This window comes from Candoia aspera, chromosome 4 (assembly GCF_035149785.1).
Source record: "Candoia aspera isolate rCanAsp1 chromosome 4, rCanAsp1.hap2, whole genome shotgun sequence".
Taxonomy (NCBI): domain Eukaryota; kingdom Metazoa; phylum Chordata; class Lepidosauria; order Squamata; family Boidae; genus Candoia; species Candoia aspera.
Window position 1 is genome coordinate 110,741,181 of NC_086156.1, and position 20,848 is coordinate 110,762,028.

At 41.3% G+C, this 20,848-nt stretch overlaps 2 protein-coding genes across 2 annotated transcripts; both read left to right on the forward strand.

Moving 5' to 3' along the window:
* Positions 1-9,744: 9,744 nt before the first annotated feature.
* LOC134497058 (olfactory receptor 10G6-like) lies at positions 9,745-10,664 on the forward strand. Its single transcript, XM_063302774.1, is given in 2 exon segments — positions 9,745-10,003; positions 10,006-10,664. Coding segments are annotated over 2 exon segments (918 nt in total).
* Positions 10,665-17,811: 7,147 nt separating this feature from the next.
* Positions 17,812-18,735, forward strand: LOC134497059 (olfactory receptor 10G6-like). The gene has a single exon (XM_063302775.1). The coding sequence runs from the start codon at positions 17,812-17,814 to the stop codon at positions 18,733-18,735; it is 924 nt and encodes a 307-aa protein (XP_063158845.1).
* The last annotated feature ends 2,113 nt before the right edge of the window (positions 18,736-20,848 follow it).

Here is a 20,848-nt window from a genome sequence, read left to right on the forward strand (position 1 = left end):
CTCCCTCTTTAAACTGAAGCACATTAACGTGAAAGGACTGAAAACAGGCATCTAAGGGGGTAAGATTATCAAAGCAGAGATAAGGAACACCAGTGTGAATTGGGGAGGAAGACAGTTAAGGGACGGTAAAAATCCATGTACAGCTGTGTCTCTATATGAAGGTATAGCCGGTTAAACTAAAGCCACTGTATATATATTATTAGAAGCTATATTAGTATGTGATCTATTTTATTAGTTGGTAGTATATTACTGTATCTCTTTGTTTCATTCTGTTTTTGCCTTTTAAATTTTGCTGGTCATTGACTGAATAAATATTATTGATTGCTTATATTATTAGAAATGAGCACAAATTCTTTCCTTAGAAAGCATCGTCAAACAAGCCTCACCGCAGTTTAGAGAGGAAGAGTGTGTGGATGTGTCTGGAAAATTTTTGCCCCTTTCCCACCCTCTGACACATATCACCTCTTCTTTTTCTTTCTGGGTGTGCATCTATAGACATTATATCAATTGCGAAATAGTTAGGAGCCGTCACAGTGTGACGGGGTTCTGTTTGAGCTGGAGGTGTATCATTTTGCACGGGTGGCAACCGACAGAGAGAAACAAGGCAGTGGAAGCTTTTATGCTTCTTACTATAGACAGTTCTTGTCCTAACAGCCAGGAACCACGCTGAGACAAGGAACTGTTCTCTAATGTTTATTGCTAGTACTTAACAGGAATCCTAACAAACTGAAGAAGCGTGGGAAAAACCCAGCCATATAAACCCCAAAGACTAAGGCGGTCCCGATCTGTGTCTCTTGGAATGGCTGACCAATTCCTCAGTGCTACGCATGCGCTTGACAGCCTGGATGGGAGCCCCCTGCTGGCCATCCTTACTCATGACAGTTTTCTCAGTCACTTTACCTCACAGGTTTCCCTCACAAGTTTCTCAGTAAAGTTTACCTCACAGGTTTACTTCACCTGTTTACCTCACAGTTTTCTCAGTCACTTTACCTCACAGGTTTCCCTCACAAGTTTCTCAGCAGTTTACCTCACAGGTTTACTTCACCTGTTTACCTCACAGTTTTTGTCCTAACAACCAGGAAACACACTGAGACAATGAACTGGTCTCTAATGTTTAATGCTAGTACATAACAGGAATCCTAACAAACTGAAGAAGCGTGGGAAAACCCAGACATATAAACCCCAAAGACTAAGGCGGGCCTGATCTGTGTCTCTTTGAATGGCTGAACAATTCCTCAGTGCTACGCATGTGCTTGACAGTCTGGATGGGAGCCCCCTGCTGGCCATCCTTACTCATGACAGTTCTGTTGTAATCCATAGGGTTTTCATTGGCATGTTTCTGGGAGTAGATTGCCAGGCCTTGCTCCCTAGTCTGTCCTTGTCTGGAAGCTTTGCTGAAACCCGTCCACCATGGGTGACCCTTTTGATAGTAGAACCACTGGCATAGCTTCCAGCATCATAGCAACACGCAAGCCACCACAGAACGACAAACTGACAGAGGAAGATACTCACAAATGGACCAATAAACAATGTCACAATAAATGGAGAAGAAATTGAAGTCGTCAACAATTTCATTCTACTCGGATTAACGCTCAATGCCAAGGGAAGTAGTAATCACGAAATCAAACGACGTATCTCGCTGGGAAAATCTGCCATCAAAGACCTATCTAAAGTTTTCAGAAGTAAAAATGTCAGTTTAAAAACAAAGGTGCATCTGACTCACGCCATGGTCTTCTCAGTTGCCACATGTGCCTGTGAAAGTTGGACATTAGAACAGGAAGATAGAAGAAGAATCAATGCATTCGAATTGTGGTGTTGGCAAAGATTATTGAAAATACCGTGGACTGCCAGAAGAACAAACCAATCAGTTTTAGAAGAAACAATCAGAATGTTTTCTAGAGGTGAAGATAAGCTTAGACTCTCATACTTTGGGCACATCGTCAGGAAAGACCGATTGCTTGAAAAGGACATCATGTTTGGTAAAGTGGAGGGCCAGCGGAAAAGAGGAAGACCTTCAGTGCTATGGATTGATACAATTACAGCAACAATGGATGCAAACATTGGAACAGACAGGCATATGGCGCAAGACCCAACAGCATTTTGTTCTGTTATACAGAGGGTCGCCATGAGTCATTAACAACTCAATGGCAGCTAACAACAACAACTATAGACAGCAATGTTATTTACAACAGGTATATACAACACAATACTGGGGAAACTGAGTTTCCTAAGTCTTCCTCCCAAAGATTCCCCCTCTATCTCTCCTGTGTCCTCCCCTTCCTTTTCTTTTTCCCTCCCCTTCTGCTTTCCTTCTGAATCACATCTTTTAAACTACTCTTTCAATCTCAGATATTTTAGCAGAAGGCAGATGCCAAGATGAAGCTGGTTCTAATGCTTGTCCTACTAAACTGCTGTCCTCCTTCTTTAGTTCACCCTGTTTCTATCAAGTGTTGGAATGTGGCAAGTACAGTTTGGGCCAAATGAAATGACAGAGCCTTCACGATGACTTGGATGTGGTGCTCTAGGTAGACTCATTCTCAAAATGTTGATTTAGAAAGAGAAGAGGTGTGAATTGCCTTTTCGTGCAACTACCAACTGCATCCCGGAGTACTTTCTCCTAGTTTGTTCTCATCATGAATGGATCCAAGGTTCATCTACGGGTCAAACTTTTGTTCACTGGTACATATGATGGGTAGTCACTCTCTCCAGATAAAACACAAGGGACATTGCTGAGAAACAAGAAATAAATTCTCCAGGTGTTGCAGAAAGCTTTTTTAATGTTCTGGTTTGAGACGCTCCACTGCTGGATTGCAACCATCAGGACACAATGGCTGGATATTGCCCAGCTGCAGAGTAGGATTCATACAGTTATGTTTTGCTGTGATAATGTGGAAAAAGGACTGTTACTATGGATGCCAGAATAGACAAAGATCCAATTAATTTATTTCCAGTATTGATCAAGATCTAGACCTAAATGCTGCAGGAAGATTGTGCTTTAGAAGAAAGGGTATTGATTGATTGATTGATTGATTGATTGATTTATTTATTTATCAATCAAATTTGTCACTGCCCATCTCCTCCAACCGGAGGAACTCTGGGTGGTTTACAATACAGAACAATAAATATACGATAAAATTCTAATAAATATGCAATAAAATTCTAATAAATATACAATAAAATTCTAATAAAATCCCACTAAAACAATTTCTTAACTACCCCAAACTACTATATTTGTATTTGACCTTATTATTATTACTATTATTTAAGAATTCAATACCTGTTCAAACCAAATGATATAATGATTTGCTTACTAGCCAGGACATCAGAGATGGTACATTTTTCTTGACTTGGTCAAAGCAACTGTCCCCTTTCCAAAACAGGCCAGCTCTTATCCCTGATGTTCCCTAAAACTGAGGCTAGGACTCAAGGAGAGGGAGGAAGAGAGAGGAGGGTAAGGAGGCCTTTCCTAACTACTTCTGAGCAGGAGGCCATGGATTTCAAGGAGAACATATACAAGATTAAAATGCTGTGAAGTGACTCTGGGTGGCGTAAAGCAAAAGGTATAACATGAAGAACATGTCAACTACAGTCATATTAGAAAAGTTAAAACACACACATTGTAATGACTTTGTACTGAAATGACCCCAATGGGCAATTGAAAGCCGTTTTCCACTCGTCGCCAGCTCTTATGCAAATGCGAAAATATGCTTCGCGAAGGTCGAGCTTAGAGAAAATTTTCCCCATTGACAAATGGGCTAAAATGTCTTTTATGAGAGGCAGAGGATATTTGTTGCAAAACGAGATGGAATTTAACCTCTGATAGTCCATACAAAGCCGAAGTGTGCCATCCTTTTCGCGGAAAAGCACAGGGGCCCCCACCGGACAATTTGCCGGTTCAATAGAGCCCCTTGACAGATTCTTGTCAATAAAGTCACGCAATGCGGCAAGCTCCTTCTGGGTCATCGGATAGATTTTTGGCTTGGGCAATTGAGCGTTGGGAACCAGCTCTATAGCTCAGTCAGTTTTTCGATGGGGGGGGGTAGTTGGTCCACTTCCACTTCCCCAAAGATGTCAGCAAAGTCCCGGTACAGGTCGGGCAAGCCCTCCAGGTGTGGTGAGCTAGGGCGTGGCATGGCGATCGCAGCCCTCCCTACCCCCACACTTAAAGGTTTCTCCAGTGTAGGAGCTTGGTAAAAGCCATCCTCAAAAGTAACAGTCTGGTGCGCCCAATTTATGTATGGGCTGCGCCAAGTCAACCAGGGAATTCTCAAAATCACCATGGGATTGCCAACCGGGGCTACAATGAATTTTAAAGCCTCCCTGTGGCTGCCCATTTGCATCGCCACAGTTCCAGTGAAATGAGTTGCTGGTCCCCCACCCGCTGTTGAACTGTCTAATTGGGTGAAAACCAAGGGCTGCCGGAGTGGAAAGCTAGGCAAATCCAGCGCAGCAACCAGGTCAGGGTGGATGAGACACCTAGAACACCCCGAGTCAATGAGAGCCCATACCTCCATAGTTCTAGTGCGGGAGCCCAACTTCACTTTCACTGCTAAAATGGGGCAGTCAGCACTCACCATTTCTGTCATGTTTGCCGTTTCAATGTCTTTGATACATCGTAACGTTTCGCATGTCATTAGCTGAATGCGTGTTTCATCTTTCACGGGAGGATGGGAGTATTTATCTCTTGGCTCTGCTTTTGGAATGTATTTGGGTTATCTGCTATGTTCAAGGTTACTTTCTCAGGCTAGCAGTTCTGATGATTGCCAGCACCTGGGATGGGCGGGGCGGTTAGCAGGGAGGCGGGGTACGTTTGCACCGAGGGTTTTAAGTTTGTATTTGGCGCGCTTTTGCTCATTCTCAGCTTTCTCTGTATTTGTCCTAAGTTCCCTAATAAATCAGATTTCATTTAGCAACCTCTTGTGAGTCTGAGTATTTGGGCTGGGCAATCATTACAATTTCGTCCTTGCGCCCATCCTCCTCCACCTGCCTACAGGCGCTGTTTAAGGCAGGTGGCTGGCATTTCCTGCCGGTTGCTCAGAGGCGGTTTGCGCCTCTCCGGAGAAGTAGATCTCCTCTTCCTCATCCACAGCACCCTTGGCCGCTGTCATCCATCGTGAGGGGGGTGGTGATTTTGTCGGTACTTTTGGTGCTTGGTCCCCAGCTTTGGTCTTCGGGCAGTCTGCGGCTCGATGTCCGCCCTTCCCACACTGGATACACTGGCCACGCATGTAACGGCACTGTCTCTCTTCGTCCCACATTCAGTAGCCCAATGGGGCAGCAGTTGCCCCTGGTCGTGGTCCTCGCATTGCGGCCGGTGGTCTTTCATGCCTCCTGGCTTGCATGTAGGTGCGCTGGGCATGCTCTGCCTTCCCAGCCAGACAGATCCAATCGTGTAGTGACTCTGGGTTGTCTCTGCCCAGCGCCCATTTTAAGACGTCTCGATTGAGCCCATCCTTAAACCTATCTACCAAGTTTGATTGAGACCACTCGGGGACTTTGCCCGCTAAGGCTTTAAATTCCAGGGCACAGTCAGCCACTGACCTGGGCCCCTGGATGAGATCCTTCAGCACCTCTTTAGCCCTTGCCTTGGTCAGAGGATCTTCAAAATACAGCTTTAAGGCTAGCAAAAAGTCCTCAAAAGACTTGAGTTCAGGGGCGTTAGCCTCTGTCAGTTGGACATACCAATCTGCCACTCTGCCCTTTAGCTTGGTGGCTATTGCCGTTATCTTAACCTTCTCGGAAGGGAAGCAGGGTTCAAATTGCTCCGCCATGGGGTGGAGATGCATCCCGAAGTTGTCCATGGCCCCGCGTCGGCGGTAGTTCAGGGGGAAGGATGGGGGAGGGTTGATTGAAGCCAGGGCTCCCATTGTATCTCGCCTGGCTGCTCACTCCCAAAGACAGGTTTTTCAACATATACTCCACTGATTCCAGCTTCTCTTCCAATACCCTCACCCTCTCAGGGGTGATAGATTCCTTCCATTGTCAACCGCCAGGTTGTCTCCCCATTGCTACCATTGTAGATTCCACCTCGGGGGTCAGCGGGAAACGGAACTTCCAAGATGCCTGGGACGTCCCCGGCTGGGGTTCCTCCATCATATCCCAGGTGGTTATCTCTGGGGGGGAGCCAGTCGGTGTCGGTTGTTCTGGCTCTCCCCCCTCGCTAGATCCCCCCACCTCAGGGCTGGAACTCGAATCCCTCGGGTAACAGGAAAGTTCGGGGGGGAGGGGGCTCGTCTCTCTGCTCTGGATTGCCGATTCGGGTAATCGGGTAGTTGTCTCCTCAAGCCCCGCAGATGCTGGTTTCGACTCTGCCATCGCTAACTTCTTCCCTCACAAGAATTTTCTTGGTAGGAACTAGCAAGGTATATTGATGGATTCTCAGCTTTATGTAATGAATGAGTATTCCAGAAATATTCTCAGAATCACAAGCCAAAGCTTAAATAAAATCTGGTTTATTGTAGAATAGAATGCAAATACAAAGAAAGCTGAGAATGGAAAAAGCGCACCTAAAATCAAACTAAATAACCCCCTATACAAATGAAGTCCCACCCCCCCTTTCATTCGTCTCAAATTCACAATCCCAGGTGCTCCTAACGAGTTCTGCTGATCAATGGGAAAAAGACCTTGAACAGAGAAGATAACCCAAACACATTCCATCTTAACAAGCACAGATAGAGAGCTTGGTACAAGGTCCCTCAGCAGCTCCCTCCCAACCAGATACGCGCGTCAGCACCTTGGCATGCGAAACGTTACGATGTACAATGCACATTGAAACGATGAACATGACACACATGAGATTCAATCAGCAATGAAACCACCTCAAGATCTCCCTGGTCCCCTGAGGCCTCCAGGCCTGATGATAAAGCCAAGTCTTGAGGGACATCCAGAAAATAAGGAGGGAAGGAACTGACCTCACTTTAGGGGTGGGGAATGTTCCATGAGGTAGGCTCCACAGCAGAGAAGGCCTGCCTCCTCGAGTCCACCAAGCATACTTCCCTGAGAGAGGGACCTGGAGCATGCCTCTCCTGCCAGATTTGATGGGCTGGGCTGATGTAATTGGGGAGAGGTGGGCTCTCAAATAACTTGGCTGCATGCCATGAAGGGCTTTAAAGGTCAAAACCAGCACCTTGAATTGGACCCGGAAGCAGACTGGCAACCAATGGAGCCCGCGGAGTAGAGGCGTAACATGTGTTGTTTAAGAAGCACACATAACTGCCCTTTGCTGCTGCATTTTGCACCAGCTGAAGCTTCCGGTACTCTTCAAGGGCAGCCCCATGTAGAGCGCATTACGGTAATCCAATAAGTTGAAATAGTTGTATAGAGCTTGGACATTGTGCAATTGTTTTTTCAAGTGTTGTCTATGTATTTGAAATGCTGAGGGCCTATTTTAACAGCCCACATGGGAAGGTGTTAGACTAATATTGGATAGGCTAAGATTCACCCAACCATGCAAATTCATTGAATGACTTTGAGCCTGCCAGTGTCCCTCAGCCCAGCCTATCTCACAGAGTTGTCATGGGGAAAAATTGGGGGAAAGGTGGGATAAAAATGTTACAAGCAAACAATAAACAAATTCATAAATCTGTTCCAAAGATCATTAAAACTAACCAAATGGGATAGCATTAAAAAGTTTTGAAACATACAGAAATTAGATGCCAACTTTATAAGCTCTCCAAGAACCAATCAAGTGATCTGAAATTGGTATGTTCCTCGCAAAATTCTGATGTACCCAATTCCTCATAAATTTCTAGTGGTAGAACAGTTCAAACAAAAAATGGGGATATTACTATTAATGTTTCCAACAATCTAAGTCACAATGGCTGGGGATGATGGGAGCTGCAGTCCATCAGTTATGAAAGGCAGCAGTTAGGGAAAACTGATCTAGAAGCATTTAGAAACTGTTGTTTTGATTTGAGAATGGAGATGATGATGAGGAACATAAAATAACTTGAACTCTTCCAACCTGTTCTGTTTATTAACAATCCCAGAGCTGATTCAATTTCTTATTTGGAATCTTCTCATTCTGCCTTTTAAATCAATCTCAACGAGGCTTGTTCAGAGGTAGCAACTGTGTTTAATGAGACATCCAAAGACACTGAATCAAGGATGATAGGCCCTTAGAGATGGAAATGCAAGTGGGATTTAGGGAGAGGGGCAGCTTGGGAGTATATACAGTAGCACTGTTATAAAGGCTTGGAAAAAACAAGAAGATTGGAGATAAACCAGGTAGCCCGGCTTCCTCCTTTTTCAGATGATGGATGAATGGCATGAACCGTTTCCTCCTTCTAAGACTGCTGCTGCCTCCCAAAATCCATGAATGCCTGTCAGAGCCTTGGAGAGAAGACTAATTGCAAGACTTTACCAAGCAGCCTAGAATAATCTTCTCCTGATCCCCAGTAGTGTTCTGACTACACTTGGCATTAGAGGCAAAGTCTCCTTCTGGGTAGGATGGAAGAAAGGAGTTTAGAAAGGTGTCAACAAGCATCTCAACCTGTGACAGAAGACTTTTGCAAATGAGTTGAGATAGTAACCAATGTGGAACCATTTAGATGGGTCTAATACAAAGGATATTCTTCCAAACCTTTTGCATCACGTACCTTTTTAAGATGGATCACCAAAGTGCTTAGCAAGCTTGAGGTAAGACAATATCATCTGTGTATATAGCTACAGAAAGGATTTGCATATAGAAGCTACCCTATCTGAGCCACAAAACATTTAAGCAATCATCTTTGAGAATGTCCAAAGCTGATCTTATCAGCAAGCAGCAAAGTGAGTGATTTAGGGACTTGGAAGACAGGCATCTTGGGATAGGTTTGATAGGGCTTGATGGTCCATTCTCATCCTCCACTTCAAAAGACTGTTCTTATAGACTCACAGAAGTGCCAAAGGCCATTGAGGCCACTGAGGTCAGTTTCTTGTTCAACACAGGAACCCAAATTAAAGCATCTCTGGTTGATGTTGTGCAGTTGTCTTCTGCTTGAACACATCCACCATGAGAAAGAAGAAAGAAGAAACTGCATGTGACATGATGGCTTTCTCTCAACATTCCTGCTACTTCCATTTCTTTCAACAGTTCTCCTCTGTTAGATAATATCAGGTCAAGGATAGCTGACCTTTTTATATCTTTCTTCACCCGCTGAATAAAGTAGTTCTCAGTATATATGTTGCAACCCTGCTGTTCCAGGCCTGTTTCACCCAAAATGAGGCAAACAACTTCATTTTTGGAAGACTAATTTCTGGAAAACCTGCAAAGCATGCTTGGATTACCGGAGTTTAGAGGAACAAATTTGTAGCTTTGCGCAGAGGCAATGATCTGCATCTCACTTGAGGAATTTCCTAGAAGGACATTTTCCTTCCTTTTATTGTTTCCCCTTTGTCCAGAGTTGGGATTAACATATTTTGGGGGTAAACAACTTTCAAGCACCAAATGTCATTTCACATATGCTGCGAGGGACGTGGATATTATATTTGGTGAGCTAAATAGTACTATCTGGAGGTATCAGGAACAATCTGTATGTCTTCTGCTCCCAAAATCTAACAAAGTACATTGAACATCTGTTTAGATCAGTCACCCATATCTTTGACAGGATCATCCGCTTAAACATTTCATTAGTGACTCAACCAACAGACAATTCCACCTGGATGACTGAGAATCTTCATTGACATTTCTTTAAGTTCTGTGCTTACTGACAGTCCTCTTTCCATGACTGATTATATCCATGATTTTTTGTTGTTGTTGCACAAATGGAAGGTGAGAATCAAACTTCATTGACTGAGTTTGTCCTTGTTGGCTTTCCATATCCCAATAGTCTGAAGGAAGCTTTATTTCTCTTATTCCTACTCATCTACTTACTGACACTCTTTGGCAATCTTCTGATCCTACTGGTTGTGCTATCTAATCCCCAACTCCACAAGCCCATGTACTGGTTCCTCTGCCATTTGTCCTTTCTAGACATGACAGTCTCTACCGTGGTTGTTCCAAAGGTAATTGCTGGATTTTTAGAAGGCGGGAGATTATATCCTTTGGAGGTTGTGTATGTCAACTCTTCTTCTTCCATTTTTTGGGTTGCACAGAATGCTTCCTTTATACATTGATGGCCTATGATCGCTTTCTGGCTATTTGCAAACCACTCCATTATGGCACCATCATGAACCGTAGGACATGTCTCTTCCTGGCAATGGGCACCTGGGTTGGAGGATGCCTTCACTCCACGATGGAGACAGCCCTTGTTTTTCGTTTGCCCTTTGGCTGGGAAAACCAGGTCAACTATATCTTCTGTGATATCCCAGCTGTGTTGAAGCTGGTCTCTGCTGACACAACACTCAATGAGATGGTAACCATGGTGGATGTTGGGCTTGTGGCCACCACATGCTTCCTTCTGATTTTGACTTCCTACATGTACGTTGTTTCCACCGTCCTGAAGATCCGCAGTGCCCAAGGTCGTCAACGGGCTTTCTCTACCTGTACTGCTCATATAATTGTAGTGGTGACCTACTATGTGCCCCTTGTCTTCATCTATTTGAGACCAGGATCTCAGGATCCACTGGATGGAGTAGTGGCTGTCTTCTACACATCACTGACTCCACTTTTGAATCCCATTATCTATACACTAAGGAACAAGGACATAAAAGTTGCCCTTGTAAAAGTGTGTAGGTCATCCTAAGCTGGTAGTTCGAACATTCCTGGAGTTTGATAGATGGAAGCCCCTTCTGAGTATTGACATACAATGTTGAGAGGACTTTAATTCTAAACAAAAAAAGCTTTTAACTTGTAGGCCTGGGGACCAAGGCTTTTAAGAGGAGTCATATCAGTGTTGCCCAGTTCAACCTGTTTTTGGTGATTCTAGCTGATTTTCAACATCTACCTGCTCCCCTCTTCTAAGCTGTCATGGGTTGAATCAGAGAAATATTCCACCCATCTCTAGAAAAGTCCTGAACCGTTTCTTTCCCTGGACTCTGAAATCTCAATTCTGTAAATTACACTGACATACAGTGCCACTGTGTTAAAATACAGAGTGCTAAAGCACCTGTTTGCAAGCAGTAAATCTCAGATTTGATCCACATAACTAGGAACAGTTATGCAACCAGGCCATGTGGGTTCTACTCTGTATCCAGTGGATTTTGGGGGGGGCGGGGAATATTTTTTTAGATTGCAGTAGCCTTTTACTTCAAACTGTGGTTGGTAGACTTCTCTCCAAGGAGCCTGGACAGGAAATAGTTAATCCAAGGAACAAGTCTCACAGAGCTTTGATTAGTAATATTTATTACAAGGAAGGTTACAGCTATAATTCAAGAATTCCATCAAGGTCTTAGCTTTCAAATGTACCCCTCCGTAGACCATTAATAGTGTGTAATGAATGCCTATTCTAAAACACTCTCAGACTCATGAGCAGGAATTCAAAGATATCTGATTTATTAAAGAATAGTATGCAGGATCACAAAGAAAGCTGAGAATGGTGAAAGCGCGCCAAATTCAAACTAAAAACCCTCGGTGCAAACGAAATCCCTCCCCCCGTAGAATCTTCTCAAGTTCACAATCCCAGGTGCTCCTAACGGTCTCTGATGGTCTGCGGGAAAAGGCCTTGAACAGATAACATAACCCAAACACATTCCACTGTACTGATTTCACATACAGAGCATGGCACAAGGTCTCACAGCAGCTCTCTCTCAAACAGAAACGCGCGTCAGCGCCATGGCATGTGAAACATTATGATGTACAGTGCACATTGAAACAGTGAACATGACATGGTGGCAAACCTCTGGTTCATTTTCTTCTACCTTTATGATGGAGGGAGCTGCATGTTTGCTGCTTTCATAAGAGTGGGGCAGTCTGCATCAGCTGTTTCTTTTTTGCTGCTCAAGTTCTTCTCAGCATGAGAATTAGTGACTGTCGCATTTGGAATAAAATAAAGAGAGATCCCTGTGTACAATAAGCCACCTTGAGATTCTCGAAGGAATAGGTGGGCTGGGTACAAATTCAACAAATAAATAAAATAAAGACCTGTGTGTGGCAGGACATGTTTATGGATAATCCAGTTAATCAATGAGTGCTTATTTTTATTTTCTTGGCTGCCCCGTGTTTAGCTGTTCAGATGACATGCTACACACAGACAGACAGACAGACATATTGTCTTAGTTAAGTATGTTCTGCAAACAGGAGCCATCAGGAACCTCCAACTCTGTGATTTGTGTCTATTAAAATTCTTCAGTGTGTTGTGTTGTTCTCACTGAGCCATCCCAAGGCAATGCTTGTTAAGACTTGACAAGGAGCTGGTGGATAGACAATCCCTGGAACATGCTTTAATGGGAGATAGAGTGATTGAAAACACAGTCCCAGAGTGATGAGATTATTTATTTTGTCCTAGCCCTTTCCAGAAACCAGAATGAGTAACTCAAGTGTTTATGGCTCTGTTCACACAAGGCACCTAACAGCTAAGTGTTCACCCATTTTTTGGGCTTCTTCAGGATGTTGAATCATAAGGCAACCCAACAGAATGGATGCTCACAGCTCATTAAGCCCCCTTCCCCAAACTAAGTAAGGTTAAAGCTAACCATGCTTATCAGGCTGGGAAAATGCAATTGCTGAGGCTTACCCTGGCTTGGTTATGACTCCTGTGTGAAGGGAGTGAACACGTGAAGGGTGTTGGATTGTGCTTGAATACTCTTTGCATGGAATTCTGTCATTACACTGAGTTGTAATACAAAGATGAAAATAAACGTGAAGATTAACCATATTGCTGTGTTTGACCAGATACCAGCAAATGTTAGCCAGGACAGGATGTTGACCACACAATTGGCAGCCTGGTGGTCATCACAAAGCCCATTTTATTTTCATACATACAGTAAGCAGAACTTCAAGTTGACAAAAGGGAAAAATATTGTAAAGCTATGAATGAAACAAATTCACTAGAAATCAATCATCAAGTTGAGTTCAGTTGTTTCCAAATACACAAAACAAACTATTCTGAATGACACCATTATGTATACAGTAAATAATGGCTAATTTGGGGTGATAATGAGTATTAGGAATTCAGTATATAAAGACTTCCAAAGATTTGTTACAGGTTGCATTTATAAGCATCAGCTATGTAAACATGCAAATTCATAACATTTATGTCATATACTAATAGCAGTGGGTGGAATCTATTGAAGATTTGCAAATGTGACCCTTATCCAATGTCACTCAGAAATCTTTACCAACACACCCTCAAGTAAATACAGATAGGACCAAAGGATGGATTGCTATGCTCAGCAGTTTGGAAGAAGAAAAAGATTAAAAATGTGTGTGTGTGTGTGTGTGTATGTATGTATGCATATTTATATGTATATGTATATTGTAATTATTGTTCTCCCACTGGCTAGATGGCATTGATGAAGGTTTTAACAAAATGAAATGGAATGGAATGGAATGCAATGGAATGAATGAATGAATGAAAAAAGCAAATGGATTGTATCCAATGACACTGGCCAACAACCATCTTTCACAACCAACAAATCCACCTGGGGACCTGTACAGAAGTGCGAGGAATAAGGAAAGGAGGCAGTCACATCACACAAAAAAGTCTTTCTGATGATGCTGGATCTATCATGCAACATATTTTAGCGAAATTCTAGGAGTATCTGGCTTGGTGCTGAAGAAATTGGTATGGCTAAGTTGGTTAATCATGACTAAGAATGCAAGTTGAGTGGATACAGTGGCTGTCCTCATGTCCACTGTATTTACACATGGCTGGTTTGGTCCTTGCAATTTGTAAACCATGGTTTAAAGCTTAGCATTATTTGTGAATCCAACTGTAGTTACCTATTCAAGAAACAGTGGCTAAAACAGCCTAGCATATTCCACTACAGAATATAGAGTGGTCTATTTTTTTAAATACCAAGCAGCATACTGAGAAATAAAGTGAAATCCATCTTTTTCTCCACTTACCTTGCTATGCAAAGATTTAGTCCAAACTGAAATATTATTTTTTTCTATTAAGAATACATTGCTTTATAAGCAAATGAGAACATGTGGGAAGGAAGTATATCCAACACATTTGTCTCATCTGGATTGGTCCCATTCGTTTTTTTCTCTAATGGGACTTAGCCACAGCTAACCTGCAAAACTTTGACCCAATATAATTTGCAATGTATCTAAATGTTAAATATTTAGGCTCTTAAAGTGGGTCCAGGTAACAGAGAATCAGTTGATTGAGATATTCTTTTTTTAAAAATATTTTTATTGAAGTTTTTAATAAACATAGTAAAAACTAATGCAAACTAAACTAGAAGAAAAAAAGAAAAAGAAAAGAAAAATTCAGACAGGGCAGAAAAAAGAAATTTTTATTATATGTATTTTTACAGCTTGAGGATATAGACAGGGTGCTTGGAAGAGCTCACTCAACCTGTTTGTTAAGTCTTGTACCTCCTGGTCATTACATCTAGCACTCTGCCGGATCCCGGAGGTTATACAACGTAAGTCCCTTCACTTGGGAATTAAGCGAAGCAGAGACTGAACAGTGATTTCTTGGGGTTATAGATATAATGTTGGTTCCTTTTCTGAACAGGGGGCTGATGGCCAAAACGGGCCCTTCCAACTCCATGATTCTTGGAAGCTTACCACTCAAGAATGACAGAGTTGTTGTTAATGAATTACAGAGAGGTGCTGTGCCTGGGCACATTCAAATAACTTCTGAATCATTTCTGGAGCTCACACAGCCCTAACAGCTAATCCAGGACCAGAGGCAAATCATGTCCTGCTGTACCCAGCCCATCTGCCCCCTTCAGCTGAAGAGGGAAAAGAGTCACATCGCTGCCCCCTCTCTTGTGCCTTCTTGGATTGACCACTTCATATTTCAATAAAGTTCTAAATGTTGTTATACGATGCATAGAATTCCCAGTGATCCAGATCCACTTAAAGTATGTATTGCAACATATTGTCAGTTTTGTAAGCTTTCAGAGGAAATTTCTGTACATTTTCAGGAGCTTGCTGCATTACATCCCCTCTTTCTCCCTTTTCTGAAGAAGAAAATGGATATTTTTCAAGGCTTTCATGAAGCTGAGGTGGGACAATCCTAACAGCCTGCTTGCCTACCCCCAGGTTAATATTGTTAGGGTAGCAAACTAAGGGTAAGGAGGATGAGGATGGCAAAGAGTAACCAGTTTATATTCAGGTACATGGATTTTTTTTCACTGACCACACCCATCATTTTATTTATTTATTTTTTTATTTATCAAATTTGTCACCACCCATCTCCTCCGGGCGGAGGGACTCTGGGCGGTTTACAATATAAAACAATAAATATATAATAAAATTCCAATATAAAACACACTATAAAACAATTTCACAAAGCTAGCAAATATAATAAAATCCAGATGGCTGTGGTCTCATTCAGTCCTTGCATAGGAGGGGCACTTCAAGGCACTAGCCAGCCCCAAGTATGACTATTCTCCTCCCTGTCCCAAACCTGGTGGCAGAGCCAGGTCTTCAAATTCCTCCAGAAGGCTAGGAGCGATGGGGCTCATCTCACTGCCAGGGGCAAGATGGCTACTCCTCTCTTCAGGGCAGCCATATTGGGAAAGTGCCTGTAATATGCTCTCAAAATTCCGAGTGTGGCCACCAGCCAAGAAAGTTAATCTATCTCTGACATTGCTCTAATGAAAGATGAAGTATAAGAACATTAAAACAAACAAACAAACAAACAAGACAGTGTTAAAAAGTTCTCAAGCATGTGAATTTTGGATGCATACCATACAGGTTTTCCAATATATTACAGAGATTTAAAATTACTATATTCCTTTCAAAAGTCCGATAGACCCCATTCCTCATCCATCCTTAATGTGGGACAGTTTACACTACGATTCGGCCTGGTACTATCAAAGGGTCCCTCAATCTAAGTCACAATGGGAGCTGCAGTCCATCAGTTATGAAAGGCAGCAGTTAGGGAAAACTGATCTAGAAGCATTTAGAAGCTGCTGTTTTGATTTGAGAATGGAGATGATGAGGAGGAACATAAAATAACTTGAACTCTTCCAACCTGTTCTGTTTATTAACAATCCCAGAGCTGATTCAACTACAATGTTTGTTATCTGAAATCTTCTCATTCCACCTTTTAAATGAATCTCAAAGAGGCTTGTTCAGAGGTAGCAACTGTGTTTAATGAGACCTCCAAAAGTACCAAACCAAGGCTGATAGGCCCTTAGAGATGGAAATGCAAGTGGGATTTAGGGAGAGGGGCAGCTTGGGAGTATATACAGTAGCACTGTTATAAAGGCTTGGAAAAAACAAGAAGATTGGAGATAAACCAGGTAGCCCGGCTTCCTCCTTTTTCAGATGATGGATGAATTGCATGAACCGTTTCCTCCTCCTAAGACTGCTGCTGCCTCCCAAAATCCATGAATGCCTGTCAGAGCCTTGGAGAGAAGACTAATTGCAAGACTTTACCAAGCAGCCTAGAATAATCTTCTCCTGATCCCCAGTAGTGTTCTGACTACACTTGGCATTAGAGGCAAAGTCTCCTTCTGGGTAGGATGGAAGAAAGGAGTTTAGAAAGGTGTCAACAAGCGTCTCAACCTGTGACAGAAGACTTTTGCAAATGAGTTGAGATTGTAACCAATGTGGAACCATTTAGATGGGTCTAATACAAAGGATATTCTTCCAAACCTTTTGCATCACGTACCTTTTTAAGATGGATCACCAAAGTGCTTAGCAAGCTTGAGGTAAGACAATATCATCTGGGTATATAGCTACAGAAAGGATTTGCATATAGAAGCTACCCTATCTGAGCCACAAAACGTTTAAGCAATCATCTTTGAGAATGTCCAAAGCTGATCTTATCAGCAAGCAGCAAAGTGAGTGATTTAGGGACTTGGAAGACAGGCATCTTGGGATAGGTTTGATAGGGCTTGATGGTCCGTTCTCATCCTCCACTTCAAAGGACTGTTCTTATAGACTCACAGAAGTGCCAAAGGCCATTGAGGCCACTGAGGTCAGTTTCTTGTTCAACACAGGAACCCAAGTTAAAGCATCTCTGGTTGAAGTTGTGCAGTTGTCTTCTGCTTGAACACATCCACCATGAGAAAGAAGAAAGAAGAAACTGCATGTGACATGATGGCTTTCTCTCAACATTCCTGCTACTTCCATTTCTTTCAACAGTCCTCCTCTGTTAGATAATATCAGGTCAAGAATAGCTGACCTTTTTATATCTTTCTTCACCCACTGAATAAAGTAGTTCTCAGTATATATGTTGAAACCCTGCTGTTCCAGGCCTGTTTCACCCAAAATGAGGCAAAGAACTTCATTTTTGGAAGACTAATTTCTGGAAAACCTGCAAAGCATGCTTGGATTGCCAGAGTTTAGAGGAACAAATTCGTAGCTTTGCGCAGAGGCAATGATCTGCATCTCAATTGAGGAATTTCCTAGAAGGACATTTTCCTTCCTTTTATTGTTTCCCCTTTGTCCAGAGTTGGGATTAACATATTTTGGGGGTAAACAACTTTCAAGCACCAAATGTCATTTCACATATGCTGCGAGGGACATGGATAGATAGGTAGGTAGGAAGATAGATGGCTATTATAATATTTTGTGAGCTAAATAGGTACTATCTGAAGGTATCTGGAACAATTTGTGAGTCTTATGCAGCCAAACCTCATTTAGGTCTATGCCTGTGAGATGTGCTAACATGAAACAACGAAGTACATTGAACATCTGTTTAGATCAGTCACACATACCTGTGGGAGGATCATCTACTTAAAGATGTCGTTAGGTTCTGTGCTTACTGACAGTCCTCTTTCCATGACTGATTATACCCATGACTGTTTTATGTTGTACAGATGGAACATGAGAATCAAACTTCATTGACTGAGTTTGTCCTTGTTGGCTTTCCATATCCCAATAGTCTGAAGGAAGCTTTATTTCTCTTATTCCTACTCATCTACTTACTGACACTCTTTGGCAATCTTCTGATCTTACTGGTTGTGCTATCTAATCCCCAACTCCACAAGCCCATGTACTGGTTCCTCTGCCATTTGTCCTTTCTAGACATGACAATCTCCACCGTGATTGTTCCCAAGTTAATTGCTGGATTTTTAGAAGGCGGGAGGATTATATCCTTTGGAGGTTGTGTATGTCAACTCTTCTTCTTCCATTTTTTGGGTTGCACAGAATGCTTCCTTTATACATTGATGGCCTATGATCGCTTTCTGGCTATTTACAAACCATTCCATTATGGCATCATCATGAACCGTAGGACATGTCTCTTCCTGGCAATGGGCACCTGGGTTGGAGGATGCCTTCACTCCATGATGGAGACAGCCCTTGTTTTTCGTTTGCCCTTTGGCTGGGAAAACCAGGTCAACTATATCTTCTGTGATATCCCAGCTGTGTTGAAGCTGGTCTCTGCTGACACAGCACTCAATGAGATGGTAACCATGGTGGATGTTGGGCTTGTGGCCACCACATGCTTCCTTCTGATTTTGACTTCCTACATGTACGTTGTTTCCACCGTCCTGAAGATCCGCAGTGCCCAAGGTCGTCAACGGGCTTTCTCTACCTGTACTGCTCATATAATTGCAGTGGTGACCTACTATGTGCCCCTTGTCTTCATCTATTTGAGACCAGGATCTCAGGATCCACTGGATGGAGTAGTGGCTGTCTTCTACACATCACTGACTCCACTTTTGAATCCTATTATCTATACACTAAGGAACAAGGACATAAAAGTTGCCATCATAAACTTGTGTAGGAGATCATGCTAAGCTGGTCCTTTGAAGATTCCTGGAGTCTGGTAGAATGAATCCTCTTCTGGGTATTTCCTTACAATATTGATGAGAGGACTTTAATTCTAAGCAAAAAAACTGTTATAGTCATTAACTTATAGGCATGGGCACTGTGTAAGCCACTTTGAGATTCTCTTTTATTATTATTATTGCAAGATTTTATTCATTAAAAATTTCTACAAAAAAAAAATTCTACAAGAGATATATACAAAAAGATTTTTCAACAAAACAAATTAACAAAAAAATCAACATACATTTCTGCACATCTTGCTATAATGGCCTATGATTTTAACTTTTCTCTTTCCTAAGGAAAATAGGTGTGTCAACATGACAAATCATATGAGTAAGAGGTTTCCAATTAAACTAGCTAAAGGTATATATTAAAACCCCTAATGTAACTCCCGATAATTTTGAACTCTTATTTTACTATTTATTTCAAAATATTCGCTTCTTTACAATACAAAACCCAATATCATTGCTTCATTTTCATCAGTTGCATACAGGTAATCTAAAATTGGTTCCTTCTACTTCAAAATATCATTATCTTTCATTAAACGTGTTAATTTTGTCATTTGTGCTAATTCGATAAGTTTTATTATCCATCCTTCCATTGTTGGAATAGGTTCCCTTTTCCAATACTGTGCATCTACTAATCTGGCCGCTGTGATCATGTAAAGCATCAAATTACTATATTTTTCTTGTTGATCTTCATCAAAGAGACCTAATAAAAAAAATTCTTTTTTTTTTCCCCATCTTTTTCTTTAAAAATTTCTGAAACGTATCATGAATCTGTGCCCAATTTTTTTTTGCTTTGCTACGAGTCCACCACATATGATAGAATGTTCCTTCCATTTGCTGACATTTCCAACATGTATTTGAAGTGTTATTATACATTCTTGCTAGTTTTTGTGGTGTCAAGTACCATCTAAACATCATCTTATAAAAAAATTCCTTTAAATTATAACATAATGAAACTTTAAATCCTTAGTCCACATTTTTCTAATGGACAGTCATAACCAATATTTCTTGCCCAATTAATCATGCATGTTTTAACTTGTTCATTTTCTTGATTTGTTTGTAACAAGATTTTATGCATTTTTGTAATAATATGATCATTATTTAAATATAATTGTTTTTCAAATTCTGATCCTTCTTTTTTAAATTTATAGTTCTTTTTATCTAACTTGAATCGTTCATTTAATTGGAGGTAAGTAAACCAATTACATGAGCGGCCTTCATTTTGTAGTTCTTCCCGAGATTTTAGAATAGGCAGACCACCTTGACTGAATTTTAGTAGATCTTTATAACTTAACCATTTAGTCTGGTCCCCTAAGCTTTCTCTTCTTGATAGGGCTTCTAATGGTGATATCCAATTTGGTATATTAGGAAGTAGTCTTTTTTTGTATTTGTCCCAGGTCTTGAGTAATGTTTTTCTAATAATGTGGTTATTAAATACTTTGTTCAATTTTACTTTTTCATACCAGATATAAGCATGCCAGCCAAATTTAATTTCGTATCCTTCTAACTGTAAAAGTTTTTGATCTTCCAATATTAACCAGTCTTTGATCCATAGAAAATAATAAGCTTCCAGATAGAACTTAAGATCAGCTAATCCCAGGCCTCCTTTCTCTTTGGCATCTTGCAATAGTTTAAATTTAATTCTTGGTTTTTTTCCCTGCCATATAAATGTCAAAATGTCTTTTTGCCATAACTTAAAGGTTTTTTCATTTATCAAAATTGGAATTGTTTGGAACAGAAATAACATCTTTGGTAATATATTCATTTTAATTGCAGATATTCTTCCTAAAAGAGATAATTGTAACTTACTCCACCTCTCTAAATCTAATTTAATCTCAGACCACATTTTCTCATAGTTGTTGTGGAATAATGCATTATTATTTGCTGAAAGTATTATACCCAAGTATCTAATTTTCTTTTCTATTGTAAAGCCAGTTTTTTCTTTTAAAATTTCTTGTTGTTTTTGGGTCATGTTTTTACTCAATATTTTAGTTTTTTGGTTATTAATTTTAAATCCTGCTACCTCTCCAAATTCTGTTATTTTTTTCAATAAATAGTCTATTGAATCTAATGG

Bases quoted from the DNA above. Each gene is read 5' to 3' on its own strand.
- LOC134497059 (XM_063302775.1), top strand. From the start codon at position 17,812: ATGGAACATGAGAATCAAACTTCATTGACTGAGTTTGTCCTTGTTGGC.